This window comes from Aedes albopictus, chromosome 3, assembly GCF_035046485.1.
Source record: "Aedes albopictus strain Foshan chromosome 3, AalbF5, whole genome shotgun sequence".
Classification (NCBI taxonomy): Eukaryota; Metazoa; Arthropoda; class Insecta; order Diptera; family Culicidae; genus Aedes; species Aedes albopictus.
In genome coordinates this window covers 79,241,197-79,262,708 of record NC_085138.1, presented here as the reverse complement: position 1 = coordinate 79,262,708, position 21,512 = coordinate 79,241,197, and the positions used below count along the sequence as shown (strand labels likewise).

The 21,512-nt window shown below is 38.9% G+C and overlaps 1 protein-coding gene across 1 annotated transcript; it reads right to left on the bottom strand.

Moving 5' to 3' along the window:
* Positions 1-258: 258 nt before the first annotated feature.
* On the bottom strand, positions 259-20,950 carry LOC134292086 (actin-related protein 1). The gene is made up of 4 exons (XM_062860817.1): positions 20,679-20,950; positions 8,884-8,948; positions 7,926-8,799; positions 259-2,148 (listed from the first exon to the last, which is right to left on the bottom strand). Exons 1-4 carry the CDS (start codon positions 20,724-20,726, stop codon positions 2,005-2,007), a joined length of 1,131 nt encoding a protein of 376 aa, XP_062716801.1. The 5' UTR covers positions 20,727-20,950; the 3' UTR covers positions 259-2,004.
* Between the last annotated feature and the right edge of the window lie 562 nt (positions 20,951-21,512).

The window sequence follows — 21,512 nt, the reverse complement described above, 5'->3', positions numbered from 1 at the left end:
GAAAATAAACTTCAAAATGATTCCTGGTTTAGAAACTACACACTTGAATTCAGCAACAAAGCTAAGAGAGGTAGGTATAACCATGGAAAAGATATTTTAGAGATCCCCTCAAATTTTACATCCACAGATGTTATTTCCATGACATTCACATTTCCATATAAACTGGATTTTTCGTTTTATACTAACCGCGATTCCCGCCTAGAATCAGGACAGTTCTTTCCTTTCTATATTGTATTCAAAAAATCTCGCGCCAAACGCTTGTTCTTCTGTTAGTTTCACTTTTTCGATATATATTCATATAATTCTCTCACGCCCGCCGCAGCAGATAATTCCTCTTCTGGTCACTTATCATAGTATTGTTGTATCTCCTCCTGCGCAGTTTGCTTGATTGGTACCCTATACTTCGAATCGTTTGTTTTTTTTGCTCTCGCACTAATCGCAACTCAAATTCTTTACATAATATCTACTACTCAATTGGATTAAATTATCTTTAGAGTGTGTTTGCCTTTACGCGTTCGTTTATTATTTTTTTTGTTAAGCATATAAATTATTAAATATAACTATAACTTGATAGTGTCTTAAACAAAGAGGCGACACAAACGTGAAGAAATAAGAAGTTAAGAGACGGGCGGCAACTGTAGCTGCACCAGAAAATTGGGTAACAAAAATAGAACATTTTGATTTAAGGAAATAAGATATAGAAACACAGACACATATAAAGGGACATAATTGCTGGAATGGATTGCTAAGCTGATTTCATAAAGTGAATGAGAGTAAGAACGTCGGTTAGAAAAGATCAACTGTTGTGCAACGTTTGAACTAAACGATGAATTGTAATCTAATTCAGTTCACCGCCTGAGCGCGGATATCAAAATGTTAGAAAATATTGTTAATCTAGAAATCATATTTTCAAAATATATCTGTGCCGCCGTGCGCTCAGAACGAACCAAAGCAGCTGATAACAATAAATAGTACTGCCGAAATGTCAATCACATTGTTATCCTACATAGATTATAATTAGATTCGGGCCCCTACCGCAACGAAACGCCTCCTCTCGAAGCCTTTCCTGTTTAAGCCGAAAAAGCTGTTTGAACAAATCTCACATTGCGTTTGTTTAAGTCGTAACCTATTAAAAGTCGAAATCCCGTAGGCAACGAGGTTATCAAAAAAAAGGTAGTAAATGAGCGTTGAAACCCAACCCAACAATCAAAATTGTGCATGTATTATGATAAGTAAGCATAACAGAAGATACAATAACCTTTCAGTTATTGTAAAGCTTTCAAATCTTTAGTAAGTTTGGATCTAGACTTCTAGACATTTATGAAACATTTCATTTCTGAGCTCTACTGTAATAGTTTACATTCACTTAAACTCAAGAGCCAGCTGGATTACTATTAGCATGATTTTAGATATTCAAATTCAAAGTTCTCCAAATTATCCTAGAATTTAGGTCCTCCAGGATCTACAGACTCTGTGAAAGTAGTATTCGTGTTTAGTTGTGAAGCACTGGTTGAATGATTATGCCAACAAGGTTTGAATGTGGAAAACTGAGGAGTTGATGAAAAATGAAGTCATTCTGAAATGTCATACTCGGTTATTCTCAATTTTCGTGATAGCCCCATAGCCTACAGGTTTTGAAAGAGTGAACTTGCTTTCATCGATTGAACACCTCGCATTGACTCCCAATCTGTGGATATCTCTTCTCTTCCCATCACTGCAGCACACAGAACAACCATTCATAGGTCCGTTGCGATTCTTCATCAAACAGAATGAAACAGAAGCATTTGACTTACCTCGCAGTGTGCTAACACCGCTTCCTGAGCGAATAGTAGGTAGTATCATGACCTTCGGAGCATCCGGCCTGAGCGTTGTCGTTTGTGTGCTTGATGGTTGACACTGTGTGAGCCTAGTACGTGCGGTAGAATGCGTTTGTGTGAGTTTTTTGTTTGTATGAAAGTTGTCTCGCTATATGTATTTTTTTTAGATTACACCTCAGCCACCAGCTTAAAAAGTTTTCCGGTGGATTGCTCGCTGCCCGTCGTCTTCGAACTCCTGCTTCGATACCCACATCTTCTTGAACGTGTCAAGCGACGCCAGGATGGAGCCACCCATCCAGGTGGAGTAGATTCGTTCCTGAGGTGCTGCGATCTGCGAAGAAAAAAAAATACATTATTTCTTACTGTGTATACTGCCCCCACTCGCATAACAGTCCCATTTGCAAAAAGTAGGGATTGAGAAAACGGCATTTGAAGTTTGAAAACTTGTTTCCATATAAAACTTTGAAAAACGCCAAAATTCGAAAAATATTTCGATCATCTCGAAACTTTCACAGATTGCTTTGCACATGAATATATAACTGTAAAAATATTACAATCACTACAAAGTTGTTCAGTTTTGTGCTACGTAACACAAAAATCCATGATGCGGGTATTTTTGATATGGGACGCTCATAACTTGATATTTTTTTCACACATTGACATAAAAAATCGTAATTTTTATTGATGTTTTTGGAAGTACATCAAAAATGATGAATATTCATAACGTTAACTCAAAAGTGATGAAAATTCAAATGGGACTGTTATGCGAGTGGGGGCAGTTATATAACTGAAAAATCCTTTGAAATATATTTCTTCTTTCAATAGGACAGATCGATGAAGTACTAGATTTGTAGTGAGCTGAATTTTAGTATGGTGAGAAGTTAATTCTCCGTTTCTGCTATGGAACGGTGCAAAAAGCGTGGGTATTATGATTCCTTGTCTAATTTGATGCTGTTTGAACAAAACTTTGGGCAACAGTGTTGTTGTTTTCTCCATTTCTTGCAACATAAACAACATAGTAATCCAAAGTTTTGCTCAAACAGCATCAAATTAGGCAAGGAATCATAATACCCACGCTTTTTGCACCATATCATTGCAGAAACGGAGAATTACCTTCTCACCTTACTAAAATTCAGCTCACTACAAATCTAGTACTACACCGAACGTGTCCCAGTGTAGAATGTGTCTAGTTAAAATACACATCAATAAATACAAAAAAAAAATCCTCGATTTCAGGTCTGTGTCGTTAGGCATAGTCATTTGAAATAGGCTGTTTGGCACAAAATCTTTTAACATAAAAGCCATTTGGCATAATGGTCATTTGGTATAAAGGACACTTGGTATAAAAATAAAGGTCCATTTCGATTATGCCTAAGGTCCATTATGCCAAATACTCATTACGCCAGATGACCGTTATGCCAAATGTCTTCATTCCAAATCACCTTATGCATATATTATCTATATTTATTTTATTCACATGGGACTTTTGTGCAAATAGGGGCAGTATTTCTAACGGAATTTCCTGAAGGAATCTTTGACAAAATCCTGGAGGAATCCTCAAAGGAAACTCAGGAGAAATCCGTTAAAAACAGGGGAAGGATTCCTAAAGCAATACCGGGAGAAAACGCTCGAAGAATTCCATAAGAAAACTTCGGGAGAAATCAATGAAGGAATGTCGAAAGGAATCCCGATAAAATCTCGCATGAAAGCCCCGGACAAATCCTACAAGAAATCTCTAAATATATCTTGAAAGAAACCCCTAAGTCCTAACGGAAAACCCGGAGGAATTAGTGTAGGAATCTTGGGAGGTATCACTGATGGAATGCTGAAAAATATTCCTGAAGGCATATCAGGAATAATCCCTAAAGGAATCCCGGGAGGAATCAATGAAAGACTTCCGGGAAAACATCCTAACGGAATTCGTAAAAACAATCCTGGGGGAATCCTTGAAGGGATCCTAGAGAAATCTCTAAAGGAATAGCAAAAGCAATTCCGGAAGAATCTCGGGAGGAATTACATTGGAAATACCGGGAGGAACCCTCGAAAAAATAGATCCCGAGATGAATTTCTGGGGAAATCATTAGAAGAATACTTCAAGGAATCCCAGGAAAAAAAACTAAAGTGAGATACCACGAGGAATTTTGGGATGAATCCCAACACAATTCTCGCGTTGAATAACAAGATGAACCTGGTATGAATCCGAAGAGAATTCCATTGATAACTATCGGGAGGAGTTGCTGAATATTTACATATACTGCAGTAGGTGATAAAGGCTAGTAATCAAAGGATGTTTTTTCCATACAAAAAGCCCAAGTTTGGGGCCTTGTATCTCGACTTCCAGCCAGAATCATTCGGTTTCGAATTAAATCGAAAAGATTTTGGCTGCAAGCTAGAAAGCAATGAAATTCGGGTAAACTGAAATTCACCATACTTGTAGATCGTGATCCAAATTTTAGCTAAATCAGACTACTGGGAGCTTAAACATTCTGTATTCTGTATTCTTTTAGATACAATGCTCCAAACATGAGCATTATGTATAAAGAAATAAGCCTTTGATTACTATTTTTCCGGTTTTCATCAGGAATTCCGCCCAAGATACCTGCATTAATTCCTCCCAGAATTCCTTCAATAATTTTCCTGGATTTTCCTTCAGGGATTTTTTCCAAGATACTTTCAAGGATTCTTCCCGGGATTCTTTAAGAGATTTTTACCGAGATTCCTTTCGACATTCCTTCAATGATTTTTCTCGGATTTTTTTTATCGGTTTCTCCCGGCATTTCCTTAGGGATCCTTCTCGGGTTTTTAAGAGATTTCTTCTGGGATTCCTTAGAGTATTCTTTTAACGATTCCCCCAGGAATACCTCTCGGGATTCTTTCCAGGGTTCCTCCCGAGATTCTTTCAGGGATTCCTGTCAGGATTCCCTCTCGGATTCATTTTTCCAGAGTTTTCCACACGACTGTTTCCATCGATAACTCACGGGATTTTTTTTTAGGAATTTCTCCCGGGTCGTCGACAAGAATTTCCCTGGGTTTTCGTCAAGAATTTCTATAGGAATTACTCTCGGAAGCTCTTCAAAGGTTCCTCCCACAATTTCTTTATTGATTTCTCCCGTGAATCTTTCAGGAATTCTTTCTTGCATTTTCCAGGTGCTTTTCTTCAGCGATTTCTCCGGGATTTTTTTTTTTCAGGAATTCTGTTTCTGTTGGAAATTTCTTCCGGAATTCTTTCATGGATTTCTCCCAGGATTCCTTCAGGGACTTCTTCTGGGGTGGAAAATTATTTGGCATTTCATCAGGGATTCCTCCGAAGATTGCTTCATTGATTCTTCTCCAGATTTTTTCATTGATTCATCCCGGAATTCTATCCGAGTTCTTTTACGGATTATGCCAGAGATTCCAGGAGGGATTCCACTTGGATTCCCGAGGCTCCTTCAGAAATTCCTCCCAGATTTTTTCAGGGGTTTCCTACCGAGATTTCTTCCAAGATACATTAAGGGATTCTTTCAAGGATCCTTAGATATTTAAACAAGGATTCTTTTCGACATTCCTTCATTCTTCCTAAATGCTTTATGGGATTGTTCCAATGTTTTCTCCCGTGATTATTCTCGGGTTCTTTCTCGGATTCATAAGGGATTTCTCTTGGGATTCCTTTGGGGATACCTATACCTACAGGACATTCTCAAGGATTTCTCCAGGAATTATTTCTGAAATTCCGTAAGGAATTTCTTCCGGGATTCCGTGAGATTCCTCTCCTTATTTCTTTATTGATCCTGCTCGAAATTCCTTTCGAGATATTTGCCGGCAATCCCTCCCGGAATTTTTTCACGAACTATATCAGAGATGGCATCAGGGATTTCTGCAGGATTCTTTCTGGGTTCGCTGAGAAAATTTCTTTAATGATTTTTAGCGGACTCTTGTTAGGATTATTTCCGGGATTCCTTAGAGAATTTTTCCCTTAATTTCCAGGCTTGACAGAAACTCACTCGCGAGAAAATGAGGAAGCGATTTTGGCGTTTTTCTGAGGAGTTAAAATAAAACTCAGAAATCGCAACGCAAATCCTCAACAGCACCGAGCGCGAGCTTGCCGCGCAGCGAGGAGTTCGTCCAACACTCATAATTGCTTGTTGTGTTTCTCACGTCCACTCTCACTCAAAAAGCTCTCGCGAGTTCCACTCCCATACAAAGAAAGACTCTCGAGGCGAAAATCGCACTCAAAAACCCGAAATAATCATCGGCTCTTTTTTTCGTTCCCCTCTTCCTCGCTCAGTTTTATTGCCTCTCTGTTTGGGGTTCGTTCGCTCCCTCGCGACGAGGCAAAAGCAAAACACCGCTCTAGAGCATGTTGCAAAACTCTTTTGATTTCGAGGAGGATTATCAAGCCTGTTAATTTCTTCGTTGATTTCTCCTGGGAATAGTTTAGGAAACTTCTCCCTAAATCCCTTTTGGCATTCTTTCAGGTATTTCTTCCGAGATTCATTTGGGATTTTTTTCGAGGATTTCTCCTTGATTGTTTCAGAGATTGCATCAGAGATTTCTCCCACGATCCATTCATCAATTCCTCTTGGATTCCCGTTAGAGATTTCTCCAAGGATTCTTCCAATATTTTTTCCTAGAATTTTGTTGGTTTCGGCGATGATTATTCGATTATCACAGCCGATGTCGGCGATAAATAATAATTTCTTCAGAAAACTTTTCGAGATTCCTTCATGGACATGTTTAGGATTCCTGCCTAAAATTATGCTGGGACTCCTTCCGTGTTTGACAATGATTTTATTGCCCTTTTCCGGCTATACCAGTCGGCTAGTATGTCTGAAATAGACGTAAAAACTTGAAGTATTTTTAGGCAAAGTACGTTTAATTGGCAAATTGAGAGATAAATTTGTGAAAAAATTACCACTTGTTTTGGTGGGATTCGAACCCACGACTCCGTTATCGCTAGTCCGGCGCTTTAACCAACTAAGCTACAGAACAAGTTACAACTCTGCAGAATAGAAAGTCAAACTGGATTCGAAGCACCACCCTAACCGGGTCCGTCTTTCACAACTTTATCTCTCTTTCGGCTCTTAGATGCCAATCTCCCGCACTCTCGCGGCCTACGAACGACAAGTGTGCGCGTATTGTTTTTAGAATGTTGATATTGAAGCTCGACTGACACATACTTCGTCACCAACCATATGATCGGTGCAAACTCAGTATGCGTTGAGCGCTCAACGCGGACGGACGCACGGCCGTCCAACTGCGCTAGAGAGAACGCAACCTTCCGTGTTTCTTTCAGGAATTCCTCCAAAATTTTCTCTCGTGGAATCATCCAGGAATAACCATGTAGGGATTTCTCCAGAAAATCCTCCCGAGAGTTCTTCCTGAAACTCGTACAGGGGGTTTCTCCAGAAGCTCTTTCTGGGGATTCCTCCAGATTTATATGTGTGCCTACAAGAGGAGCAGCCTGGGATTCCACCGAGAATTCCATAAATTGGATATATCTTTTGGAGGAATCCCAAAAAGAACTCCTGGAGGATTTTCACAAGAAGCTTCTGAATTAATATTATACGAAACTTCTAGAAGATTTTCGAATTCAAAAGGAATTTCTGGAGGATTCCTAGAAAGTATACTCCTACAAGATTTCCGAAAGCAACATCAGGAGAGCTCCCCTCCCAGAAGGAAATCCTGGAGGATTTTCAAAAGCAACTAGTAGGGATTTCCAAAAGGAACACCTGGAGGAGGATTCCCAAAAGGAATTCCTAGAAGATTTCCAGGATTAACACCTGAAAGATTCACAGAAGGAACTTTTGTAGGAAACCCCAGTAGGAAAAGCCAATCCTAAAGAAGTTCGAAAAAACGATTTTGGAAGGAATCTAGCTGAATACAAGAACGAATTTCCAAGAAGAATGCCAGAAGAAATTCCCGAAGGAATCTCAGATCAATTCAGAAAAAATATGAAAAAAATTCCCGTTAGTGTTTGGAAGAAAACACCGAAGAAATTTCTGGAGATACAACATCTGGATAAATCTTAGAAGGAACTATTGGAGAAACATCAAGAGTATCTCTTGGGTAAAATGTAGAATGAATTCTTTAAGGAATTTAAAATAAACAGAAATACAAGCAACTCACCCTGATCTTCATATCCTTCGCCACGTGTTTCCTAATCTCGGACAGTAATCGATCGCCGAATCCCTTGAACAGCGTCGAACCTCCCGAGAGGACAATGTTCTGATACAGCATCTTGCGCAGATCCATGTCGGATTTCTGGATCGAATACATCAGCACTTCGTGAATACCTTCGCATTCTTCGCCGAGCATGTGCGGCCGGAACAGCACCTCGGGAGCGCGATACCGCGCCGGACCAATTTCCAGCACGTTTCCATCCGGAAGTGTGTACTTGACTTTCTCCGTGTCGACGGTTTCCTCCTTCTGCGGAACCGTCGGCAGGTAGCAGACTTTCTCTTTGATGGACCGCAGGATCTCGAACTCGGCCGTTGTGCGGAAATTGAAACCTTCCTTCCGGATCAGTGTTCTAAGGTATCGGGTAACGTCCCGACCGGCGATATCCACCCGCATGATGCTGTGCGGCATGGCAAAACCTTCGTAGATGGGAACGGCATGGGTCACACCGTCGCCAGCATCCAGCACGACACCGGTCACTCGACCGGTGGCGTATAAACTGAGGACGGCCTGCATCGATACGAACAGCGCCGGCACTCCCAACGTTTCGAAGAAGATCTCTGCGGCTTTTTCGCGATTTTTCCGCGGATTAAGCGGGGCTTCCGTCAGAAGCACCGGATGTTCCTCGGCAAATGTGGATAGTTCATCTTTGCTGTAGATGTACGTCCAAATTTTCTCCATATCGTTCCAATCGGTGACGATACCGTGCTCCATCGGGTAACGGATGCTCAACAGGCCACGGTAGTCCTCGGCTTTGGGTCCTACAAAAAGATCTCCCTCGAGGGCACCGGCCATGACCCGGACATGCTTCGGTCTGCCAATGCTACGGAAAGAGGAAAGAAACAGATCCAGATTAGTGTTTTTAGAAAAGTATGCCGTGACATTGCACTCTCAGTTTGACACTTACTAGTTTGGAAACCGACACTTTGGAATGTGATCTCCGGCAAATCCAGCCTTGATCATACCGGAACCCTGCAAGAAAAAGAAAAAGCAAGCCATCAATCAAACATCCGAGATGTCATTCAGTCGCGAAAAGGTTCGCCGTGGGATATGCCAAGTTCTCCCCAAGGAAGGAGCAAAATTAACAGTATTCGATCAGCGGAGACTGCGGGAGATCGACGACTTTTACTTGATCTGTCAGAAGCATCGGGATTACTACCGTGGCCAGAGTGGTTGTCTGCCGAAGCACCCGTATTTCAACATTTGTCTAAAACGTTATCCAGCGTTGGAAAGACCCACGGAGGAGTTTTTGAGGCAGTGTCCCCACTATCATCGGCACCGGTATGCGGTGACGTGTCCATGTACGGATCAGCGCTACCGGATAGGGAATCCGCCGACTTTGAAGATTCACATTTGTGGTAAACAAGATCGATTTCACTGAATGAATACAATATCATCTGAATAAAACGACAAGGTAACTCTTTCCTTCCTACAAATTTGAAGGACTACTATTTTGCCCCACCCGCATAACAATTAACAGTCCCATTTTTACCCTTCTTACACCCATAAGAAGGGTATAAATACCGCTTGGAAAACCGACTTTCGATCCGAGGCCCGCAGGGCCGAGTCACATATACCAATCAACTCAGCTCGACGAATTGAGCAAATGTCTGTATGTGCGTGTGTGTGTATGCGTGTGTGTATGTGTGTGTGTGTATGTATGTTACAAAAAAATGTCACTCACGGTTCTCAGCCGTCTGTTGACCGATTTGAGTTCTCTTGGAAGCAAATGAAAGCTACTACATCTTAGTAGAACGTTATTGAATTTTATTTTGATTGGACGTTCGGTTACCGAGATATCTTTCAAAGAGTGCTAGGGAGTAGTACAACTTAATTATTTTAGATATTTTTGACAAAGTGTATCACCATAAATTTCTCAGCCGTCTATCAACCGATTTGGGTTTTTAAGGCCCCAAACGAAAGCTACTACATCCTAGTAGAACGCTATTGAATTTTTTTTTTATTGGACGTTCGGTTACCGCGATATCTTTCAAAGAGTGCTAGGGAGTAGTACAACTTAATTATTTTAGATATTTTTGACAAAGTGTATCACCATAAATTTCTCAGCCGTCTATCAACCGATTTGGGTTCTTAAGGCCCCAAACGAAAGCTACTACATCCTAGTAGAACGCTATTGATTTTTTTTTTGATTGGACGTTCGGTTACCGAGATATCTTTCAAAGAGTGCTAGGGAGTAGTACAACTTAAATATTTTAGATATTTTTGACAAAGTGTATCACCATAAATTTCTCAGCCGTCTATCAACCGATTCGGGTTCTTAAGGCCCGAAACGAAAGCTACTGCACCCTAGAAGAACGCTTTTGAATTTCATTCCGATTGGACATTTTGTAACCGAGATATCTTTCGGGGAGTACTTTGGAGTAATACAACTTAACTTTTTAAGAGGTCTTTTACAAAATGCTTCATAATAAATGAATCAGCCGTGTGTCAATCGATTTGAGTTCTCTCAGCATCAAATGAAAGCTACAGCATCCAAGTAGTATGCTATTAAATTTCATGCCGTTTGGACATTTTGTTTCCGAGATATCTTTCCACGAGTACTAAGGAGTAATGAAATTTACGCTTTTGAGAGATTTTTGATAAAATGTATCATAATACATTTCTCAGCCGTTTGTCAACAGATTTTTTATGATCATATTTGGTTACACAAGTTAGTTATACATGAAAATGCAATTGCATCAAATACATAAAAGCTACTATCTCTTTGTAATATTTGAGCTTAATAAACAGCAGCAAAAATATCACGGAATGTATGTAGGAAAAGCCTTTTTTATGACCAAATCTGGTTTCTCAAGTTAGCTCTACATGAAAATGCAACTGCATCAAATACATAAAAGCTACTATCTCTTTGTAATATTTGAGCTTAATAAACAGTAGCAAAAATATCACGGAATGTATGTAGGAAAAGCCTTTTTACCCTTCTTACACCCATAAGAAGGGTATAAATACCGCGTGGAAAACCGACTTTCGATCCGAGGCCCGCAGAGCCGAGTCACATATACCAATCAACTCAGCTCGACGAATTGAGCAAATGTCTGTATGTGCGTGTGTGTGTGTATGTGTGTGTGTGTGTGTGTATGTATGTTACAAAAAAATGTCACTCACGGTTCTCAGCCGTCTGTTGACCGATTTGAGTTCTCTTGGAAGCAAATGAAAGCTACTACATCCTAGTAGAACGCTATTGAATTTTATTTTGATTGGACGTTCGGTTACCGAGATATCTTTCAAAGAGTGCTAGGGAGTAGTACAACTTAATTATTTTAGATATATTTGACAAAGTGTATCACCATAAATTTCTCAGCCGTCTATAAACCGATTTGGGTTCTTAAGGCCCCAAACGAAAACTACTGCATCCTAGAAGAACGCTTTTGAACTTAATTCTGATTGGACATTTTGTAACCGAGATATCTTTCGTAGAGTACTTTGGAGTAATACAACTTAACTTTTTAAGAGGTCTTTGAAAAATGCTTCATTATAAATTGACCACCCGTTGTCAATCGATTTGAGTTCTCCAATCAGCAAATGAAAGGTGCAGCATCTCAGTAGTATGCTATTGAATTTCATTCCGTTGGGACATTTTGTTTCCGAGATATCTTTCGAGGAGTACTTAGGTTTAATAAAATTTACGCTATTGAGAGATTTTTGATAAAATTTCAAATCTACATTATTTTCTAGAATGACCAATAATCACAATCATACATACGAATAATACAACAATAATTTTAATAAGTGTAAGAAGGGTTCTGTTCACCATAGGTGGATTAATTCAGGTTTTTCATAACTTTCGAGTTAACGCTATGAACATTGAACAGTCAAATCAGTAAAGAATTTTGAAAACGACGTATAATCAATGGTGTAGCATTGATTATACGTCGTTTTCAAAATTTGTTACTGAAATGTTCGATGTGCTTCCAAAAACCTTGGTGAGTAATTGAATATTAACCCTTATGTGGCCGACAGGGTACCCGGGTACCCAGCACCCATTTAAAATACACGGTATTGAAAAAAGCTAAAAATGTTTGTCGGACACAGACCCGTTAACTAAATATTTGATCAAAGCACATACAATAAAATGAAAAAAATAAATACAGGTATGTTCCGTTTTTATCAACACGGTCAGCGATTTTCAGTTGACAAAAACGGAATACATAGTGATAAAAACGGAATAATTTTCTTTGACAAAATATTGTGCAACATTTTAATAGGGTATCGCGCCACTTGGGCGGTGGCTTCTATATTCGTCTGTTTTCCACTATAACTCATTCAATTTTGAACCAATTGACTTTAAATGTTGTACACGGGTAGATACTATACCTATCTCACCACATTCGAAAAGTTGTGTCAATTGGTTCAAATTTGTAGTGGAAAACAGACGAATATAGAAGCCACCGCCCAAGTGGCGCGATTCCCTACGAATTGAAAGCTGTACTGTAGAGCACTTTCCAAAAGTAAAGATATGCTGCTTACTATGAAATTTAATTGTTTTTTGATATATTTTAGTACATCTTGGTTGCACAGTTCAAATTACAGTTTTCTGACCGTGATGCCGACAAGTGGTTTTCACATTTTTGGAAATTTATCTTCGTTGAACACAAGAATGACACATATTATAGTTCCAGTACCTGGATCGACGTTTTGAAATATTGCATACTTTCAGGAATGATTTATCTCCAGGAACATAATTTCGATATCCTAACAAAAATGGATATGTTTACTTTCTTCCGGAAGGCATTTCTCCACGAGTATCATCTTCACAGATTCCTGTAAAAGTTTCGTCTAGGATACTTTTAGGAAATCTCCAGGATTTTTTTCTAAGTAATCACTTGTAACTTCTCCAGAATATTGGATTCCTCAAGAAGTTCCTCCAGATTTTTTCTAGGTTATTTTGTACTACATGCCACTTGTTTATCCTTTGGAATAAGATAAGAATTTTAAAGAAAAGAGGTTCTGCCCCTAATGATTTCTTAAAAAATTCCTTCTCGGATCAAGATGTCTCTGTTTAAATTTCTCCTGGAGTTTCCTTGAGGATCCCTTCAAATATTCTCCCAGGAATTGGAATTTATTAACCTTCCTTATGCATTATGTTGGGAACAGCTCGATGACGTAGACTACCCGAGCAAAGTCTAACAACAAAATGATAGCAAATCGAAAACACGATTTGTAATCAGCAGCAAATTGATATCATATTTTGATATCAGATTGTCTTGATTAATTTCGATTTCAAATTTTGATATCGTTTTGCTGTTATTTAAAATAAGTACAAATGTTTAAGTTTTTAAGTCATTTCAAAATTTCTAGGTGACCCTGTATAAAGCATCTAATGATAAACCATCAGTGCAATTAACATATTGCATTTAGGTTTCCATATTATTCGGAAAAACTCTAAATTTAACGGTTTTTCCATTTTTTCGCACTGATAGCAAAAACAGTAATCAATTTGCCATCACTGATAGCAGGAATTGTTTTCAACTTGCTCTCACAGGAACATTTTTCTGCTCTCATTTTTGATGTTTTAACCGTTAAAACGACCAAAACGACATCAACCTGAATAATCATAATTTGCAATATCACAACATCAAAATTAGTTTTCGATTTGCTGTCAGACTTTGCTCGGGTAGACATCCTGTTGAAATTCATCCAAGTGTTGCTTTAGAGATTCACCAAGATTTTACTTTTGAAATAAAGGATTTTCACCGTTTCTTCAGAATTTCATACGGGAGTTCTTCCAAGATTACTCTCTGAAATCCCCCAGAAATTTTTTCTGATATTTCTCCAGGAGTTTTTTCTGGGGTTTTTCCAGAATGTCTTTCTGGGATTCCTTCAACATTTTTTTCTAGGATTTCATCAGAAGTTCTTTTTGGATACTTTAAAGAGTTTCTTATTAGAAAATCTTGTTAATAAAGATACTATAATAATAATTCTCCCCGATTTCTTATTGCGTCTCTCAGAACTTTAGTCTGGAATCTCCCAGAAGTTTAGTCTAGTAATCTTCCAGGAAATTTTTCCTCAAATCCTCAAGAAATTTCTTCAGGGATTTCTCCTAATGTTCTGTATAGAAATATGCGGAGAGTTATTCCTGAGAATTCTCCAGAAGTTTATAATGGGAAACCTTGAGAAGTTCTTTCAAGAAATCATCAAATTGTTCCTCAAGGAATACTCTCAGAATTGATAGCATTTCTTTAGGATTTTTTGAGAGTCCTTAGTTTCTTGTTCTTCTGAGAACTCTTCTGGAGTTGCTGTTGAAATCCCCAGATTGTTTTCCAGGATCCTAGACTCCTCTTTCCTGAAGAAATATATATCTGAAAGACTCAACTCCTTATTCACCTAAAGAAACTTCTGAATTATTTCCTGACGATTAATCAGAAGAAACCCATTAAAAAATCTGGAGGAATACAAGGTAGAATCGCTAGTAGGAATGACTGAAGAAAGCCAAGATTACATTTTGAAGCAATCGAAAGATGAAACCCTGGACAAAATTCTATAGGAAGCTTCAGTTAGGCTAGTGAATGTAGCAGTTTCGGTCGGGAAAATTTGGACAGGGTAATGATGATAAGAGAGATCTCTGGTAGAAATTTAAGCCCCGTCGGAAAGAAATGGCTACCAGGAGAGAAGAATTCAGCACATAGCGTAGTATCAAGAAAATCGTGTAAAAATCGCGTTAAATTTTTTTCACTTAAAAAAGTTTTGTTACATGATTGTATTGTAGTGTAAAAGTTCAGACAATGACAGGCAGGGATGGGAACACTCACTTTCAAAGAGTTACACTCACTTACTCTTTTCTCAGCTCAGAAGCATGCAATCAAGAAACAATGTATGGACGACTTTTGCCCTGTGTAGTTTACATTCACCTCGTGGAGAGTTGCCTTCGCAGCTCCTTCGTGACTTTGGTGTGTGCGACGCCTACTCTATTCGGAAATGTTTTAGACCAAACCACAATGCAAAAGTCGTTCATACATCATTTCTTGATTGCATGCTACTGAGCTGAGAAAACTGCAAGTGTGTGTAACTCTTTGCATGTGAGTGTTCCCATCCTTGATGACAGGACAGTCAAAGATAAACCCTAAACTGTTTAAGTTCTCGAAAAACACTTTAAGAGGCAGGCCTAGTTCCAGTTTTTACGTAGATCCGTGAAGAAAAAGAAGAAGAAGAAGTGAGAAGAACGTTCTTCAGATGGAAGTCCTAGGAGAAAAACCCAAATGGACTTCCTGGGCCCTGTAGCATAATCAGGCTAATAATATTAGCTACAAGTTAAAGTTACAAGTACTAATATTACAAGTGCTAATAATTTGTGTTGCATAAAGGCTCAATTTTCCACTAATATTATTAGCACTTATAATATTAGTGATCATGAAAATACAAGTTGTTTTGGTTCATTTACCTGTCAAAATTCATCCGACAGTTCACTATTAATTTGAAATGGCAGTTGATGTTTGTTTATATCCTGCATTTTCCGCGTAACATCCGGAAATAACTTCATTTATTCCGAAGTTTTGCATTCTTTATACGATAGATGAAGAAAAGCATGTGCTGTTTGGATAATTTCGGCCGCTCTGACGAAATATTTTTTTACAAAGTATGGCACTGCAAGTACCTAGATTTTTAGTAAAATGTCCCAAAGATTTAAAAGAACTGGTTGAAAAACAATGTATAAAGATTTAGCAACATATATTATGCTTCTTGTTAAAATCCCAAGTGATCTGGGATGCAAAAAATTGAGCTTTTACCTACTTTTATATGTCGCAACTCGATTCGAGTTAGTGTATGTATATTGTAGCTCTTGATTAGCTCAATGATGCGCAATACAAGCAATTGATTCAAATTTATTTTGCATCTGCAACTTTACCTGTGCTTATGCAGTGACCATAATAACCATAACTTTACCAAGAACTTCCAATCAAAGATGGGTATTGTAGAAACTTTGGAGAACTTGCGAGACTCAGCAGAAATTATATTTTGGATACAAAGTGTACATCAACGCAATTTTCTCTTCAATGAGTTTCGAATACATACTGCCAAATTTAATCGTCGAAAACTGGAATTAAGGTTGACATGTTAGATAAATAATATCTTTTGAGTTCATCAAAATGGTAAATCTATATATTTAAAACTAAATATGACTTCTGCAATACTTTAAATCTAACTTGTAAATTATTTTACAAGACCTTTGAGACTTGTAATCAAAAGTACAAGTCATAGCTAATATTTTATACTTGTAGTTTGTTTATGCAACATACACTACTAATAATATTAGTCCATCCGACTTGTAGTATTGGACTTGTAACTTATACTTGTAGTATTTTAATGCAACAGAAAATTATAAATTACAAGCTACAAGACTAATATTATTAGTAAATTTTCATTATGCTACAGGCCCCAGGTTGTAGGTATTCGGTTTTCCATGCCTGTGTTTGGTATTCTTCAGCTATTTTCTCCTGCTCGGGTTATCAGGACAAACAATTTGGATTCCGGTAGATATCCAAATTGGTAATCCCAATTGAATGAGAAGGTGCGGCTCAAAAAGCGTCTGTTCTGGCATCCAGTGACTGAGTATGAAGTACTCCTCTACCGGAAGCTATACCTAAGGTGGCAGCCCAACCACGGTGGATAGGGGACCTTAGGCCAACAACCTACTGATATCGAAACCCAAAAACCGTTACAGAAACCGAAAATGATAGATGACGAACTAACGGCGACGACTTTTAGCGCGAAGCAACGGACAAGATTTGGACTTGGAATGTATTACCCTGGGCAGGGTAAACTGGCACAACTAGCCAATGAGGTATGCCGTATAAAGCTTGAGATCCTAGGATTGAGCGAAGTCCGTCGGTCGAACTTTGAATAACACAGATTGGCGTCGGGTCAAATTCTGCTATACTCTGGGCTAACGAGGTGAACTGTGAACATGCTCCTCGCCCTACTGTTGAGTTGGTATCCTGCTCAGCGCCATATTCAGAACACTGGTTCGAAGCTTTACCATGATCCAATATATACGCGCCAACCGATGTTGCCGAATTGCAAGACAAAGAGAACTTTTACAGTCAACTGAATGCAGTCGTAGACAAGATTCCGAAAGGTGATATTAAGGACAAGGTATTTGGAGTACATAGCTCAAAATTTCTAGAGCACCGTTTTTTAGAACCGTTGAACGGATTTGGATGAAAATGCATCACGCTATTTGTTCAGTGGTTATCAACAGCGTGATGCATTTTAATCCAAATCCGTTCAACGGTTCTAAAAAACGGTGCTCTAGAAATTTTGAGCTATGTACTCCAAATACCTTGTCCTTAAGATACTTATGGGCGACTTCAATACGAAGGTGGGTTCCGACAATTCGAACTATGAGCAGGTGTGGACCATATTGTCATAGAAAGCTTTCGACCGTCTCAATCACGAAAAAATGTGAAGAGCCCTTGGGCGCAAGGGTGTCCCTGAGAAAATCATAGGCATCATTGAAGCACAGTACAGGGCATTTTCGTGCAGAGTACTACAGAACGGTGTCTTGGCCGACTCTATCCGGGTCGTCGCTGGAGTCAGGCAAGGATGTATAGTACCGCTACTGTTCCTTATCGTAAGCAGCGAGATCCTGGTAGGTGCGGTTGATCGTGAACCAAATCGTAGATTTCTGTGGCAGCCCATTACCATGGAGCACCTGAATGACTTCGAACTGGCTGATGACCTTGCTCTCCTAGCTCAACAGCGCTCTGATATGCAGAGTAAGCTCGATGATCCAATCGCTCCTCAACGGCAGGTCTTACCATCAACGTCAACAGACCAAATCGTTGGATGTAAACACGGTCAACCTTTCCAGCTTTACGGTAGCTGGGCCATCAGTGGAGAATGTTGAAAGTTTCCAATATCTTGGTAGCCAAATGGCGACCGATAGTGGCACCATGCAAGATCGACACAGGTGCACGAATCAAGAAGGCGAGGGCTGCTTTTGCGAGTGGAAAAACAACCAGGGGCCTGTATCATAATGAAAATTTTACTAATAATATTAGTCTTGAAGCTTGTAATTTATAATTTTCTGTTGCATAAAAATACTACAAGTACAAGTTACAAGTCCAATACTACAAGTCGGTTGGACTAATATTATTAGTAGAATTTACAAGTGTATGTTGCATAAACAAACTACAAGTATAAAATATTAGCTATGACTTGTACTTTTGATTACAAGTCTCAAAGGTCTTGTAAAATAATTTACAAGTTAGATTTAAAGTATTGCAGAAGTCATATTTAGTTTTGAATATATAGATTTACCATTTTGATGAACTCAAAAGATATTATTTATCTAACATGTCAACCTCAATTCCAGTTTTCGACGATTAAATTTGGCAGTATGTATTCGAAACTCATTGAAGAGAAAATTGCGTTGATGTACACTTTGTATCCAAAATATAATTTCTGCTGAGTCTCTCAAGTTCTCCAAAGTTTCTACAATACCCATCTTTGAATGGAGGTTCTTGGTAAAGTTATATATTATGGTCACTGCATAAGCACAGGTAAAGTTGCAGATGCGAAATAAATTTGAATCAATTGCTTGTATTGCGCATCATTAAGCTAATCAAGAGCTTCAATATACATACACAAACTCGAATCAAGTTGCGACATATAAAAGTAGGTAAAAGCTCAATTTTTGCATCCCAGATCACTTCGGATTTTAACAAGAAGCATAATACATGTTGCTAAATCTTTATACATTATTTTTCAACCAGTACTATTGAATCTTTGGGACATTTTACTAAAAATCTAGGTACTTGCAGGGCCATATTTTGTAAGAAAAATTTTGTCAGAGCGGCCGAAAATTATCCAAACAGCACATGCTTTTCTTCATCTATCACATAAAGAATGCAAAACTTCGGTATAAATGAAGTTATTTCCGGATGTTACGCGGAAAATGCAGAATATAAACAAACATCAACTGCCATTTCAAATTAATAGTGAACTGTCGGATGAATTTTGACAGGTAAATGAACCAAAACAACTGGTATTTTCATGGTAACTAATATTACAAGTGCTAATAATATTAGTGGAAAATTGAGCCTTTATGCAACACAAATTATTAGCACTTGTAATATTAGTACTTGTAACTTGTAACTTGTAGCTAATATTATTAGCTCGATTATGCTACAGGGCCCAGATTAGTCGACGCACCAAAATCCGAATTTTCAACTCGAACGTGAAATCTGTGCTGCTATAGCATTTAGCTTTTTAGCATTTAGCTAGGAATGTAAATTATGTTATTGTTTTGATATTTTATACAATTCATTATAAAAGGTGCTAAATTGCAAGTTTTACCATGGTAGTAATTTTTGTTATTGATGTGTTATTTAGCATTATTCATGAATAACATATCAATGACAAGATTTGCTATGATTGTATATTTTGCTATTGATTTGCCATTTTAAGTTTTTCATAATAACAGAAGAATGGCAAAACGAGATATGATGGCAAAACCAGTTATTATTTTGTCCTTTGTTTGCCATTAGCCTCTACCCGGGACGCCAGTGCAACCTGGTGTGTATCAGTGGAGAACACTCAACGGCTGTAGGTCTTCATCAATAGATTCTTGCGGTATATAATTCGTGATGGTGGCCTTACAACTGGATCTCCAACGTGGAGTTCTATTGTCGATGTCTTCAAAAGCCGATAGCGACAGAAATTTGGGAGCGGAAGTGGACGTGGGTCGACCACACTCTTGTTTCCTGATACTTCATTGTAGTTGGATCCCGTAACTTTGAAAATAAACTATTAAACTCTACGCAGGGGCGAAAACGAAATCTGCAAGCAAGCGTAAGATTAGAACCCAGCAGGACATCGCAGCAGAGACAGACCCAGGCTCATGGCGGCGCAGCCTCAATAAAGAAATAAAGGAAGCGGACAGAAATTTGATCTGGCCACAGATCAAGGCGATAGGGGGCAGTCGTCCAAGATGGAGATCTTTCAATTCAGCCCTCTGTACCACCATGGGTACTCAGGCCTGACAGTAAAGTCTCTAGATTGAGTTTAAATAAGGGCGAAAGTAACATCTTCTTCAAATTAAAGCGACGTACATAGATTAACTCTCATGAAGACCGGATCCTATGTCGAAAACAAGAATCTTGAGAAAAGCCCTTATGGTTCAGATACATCTCACTGCTGAGGGCTGAGCTAGGAAAGACCCATAACACATACCAATAAGTAAAGACCACATCTCAGTCTAATAATTAGCTCAATAATTGTCCAGCCAATTTTACAATGTTTTCAGCTTTGTTATATGTGATAACACGATTACGAAACGAAAAACCATCTGTCCCACATTATGTTTATTATTTTTAAACACCTCGACCGCAAAAAAAATCATCCCCTACAACATGCCAGCGTTCTTTTTTCGCTTTCCTCCCGTTTTGCTTACGGTGATGTCATGAGTCAACAGCCTCCTTCACCCCAGCACCCCCTTTGTTTTCACCTAGCAAAGAGCCACCTCATTCCGACGATTGCTTCCGAGTGCAGTCATCACTCATCGATCCGATCAATCCGGATGATCTGACTAGATTGTTTCGAACTATCTCCAGCCGAACCGTGAAACTACTAATTTTTCTGCCCGAATCACACCCAGCCCCACTATTTTTTCCTCATCTTACGCGTCCGTCATCCATTCATCATCCGCCAAGCGAGAAACAGTGAAAAGTAGTTTATACGTACATTGTCGATCACCACTGGTTGGTTCACTATCACATCGTAGGGCTCCATCTCGCACTGCCGGCTGTTGCTTTTGGTCTCTCCCTGTAAGCGCTGTTTAGGGCACTAGCTAGGCACAAATCACACAGGCTAAATCACCGGAAAAGGGACACTTTTTTCGGATTTTCACCAGCACAGCTTGCGGTTCTTTTCTTCTCCCCTTTTTTCCTGCTTTCGACTGACCGACACACCGACACGAGCGTTGACGTCTGCTGCTTTTTCTTTCGCTGCTGACGATGATGATGCGGCTGCGACGATGAGGACGATGATGACAGCTTCGTTTTTTTTTCTGAGCGATGATGACAGTTCTCCGCCTCGATGATGGAAACAGCACTCACACAAATGCACCTTTGTTTGAGAACGAATTGGGAAATGAAACAGAGTGCGCTCACAATCTACACTGAAAAAAAAACTTTGATTGTTTAAGCCCAGTTTCGTGTTCAAGAGCTGAGTCTCGCGGACTGACTCAATATGCTCTCTCAGCGGGAGCCAAACATTGAAGATTGAGGTTATGTTAAACCTTGTTGAACCTGTGTGATTGATTGAAGAGAATTGTTATCTAGGTGCTGCGGATATAATCAAAATTGGGTTCTATAGGGTTATCCGGATTATTTCATCGGACTCTCCACCCAAAAAATAGTCGAAATCCAAAATTTCATAATTTTTGGAATCCGGGAACTATTTTTAAAATGCATTTGAAGTTTGTATGGAGAAAATTTTTTGCTCGGGGCGAACTGTCACTTTATCGATTGAACTGTCATTCTATCCACGAAAATTAAAACTGTTTTATTGATTTAA

Bases quoted from the DNA above. Each gene is read 5' to 3' on its own strand.
- LOC134292086 (XM_062860817.1), bottom strand. From the start codon at position 20,726: ATGGAGCCCTACGATGTGATAGTGAACCAACCAGTGGTGATCGACAAT. The intron at 8,800-8,883 runs GTAAGTGTCAAA...CTCTTTCCGTAG, and splicing joins AAGTGTCGGTTTCCAAACTA to CATTGGCAGACCGAAGCATG. The intron at 2,149-7,925 runs GTGAGTTGCTTG...TTTTCTTCGCAG, and splicing joins CGAAGGATATGAAGATCAGG to ATCGCAGCACCTCAGGAACG.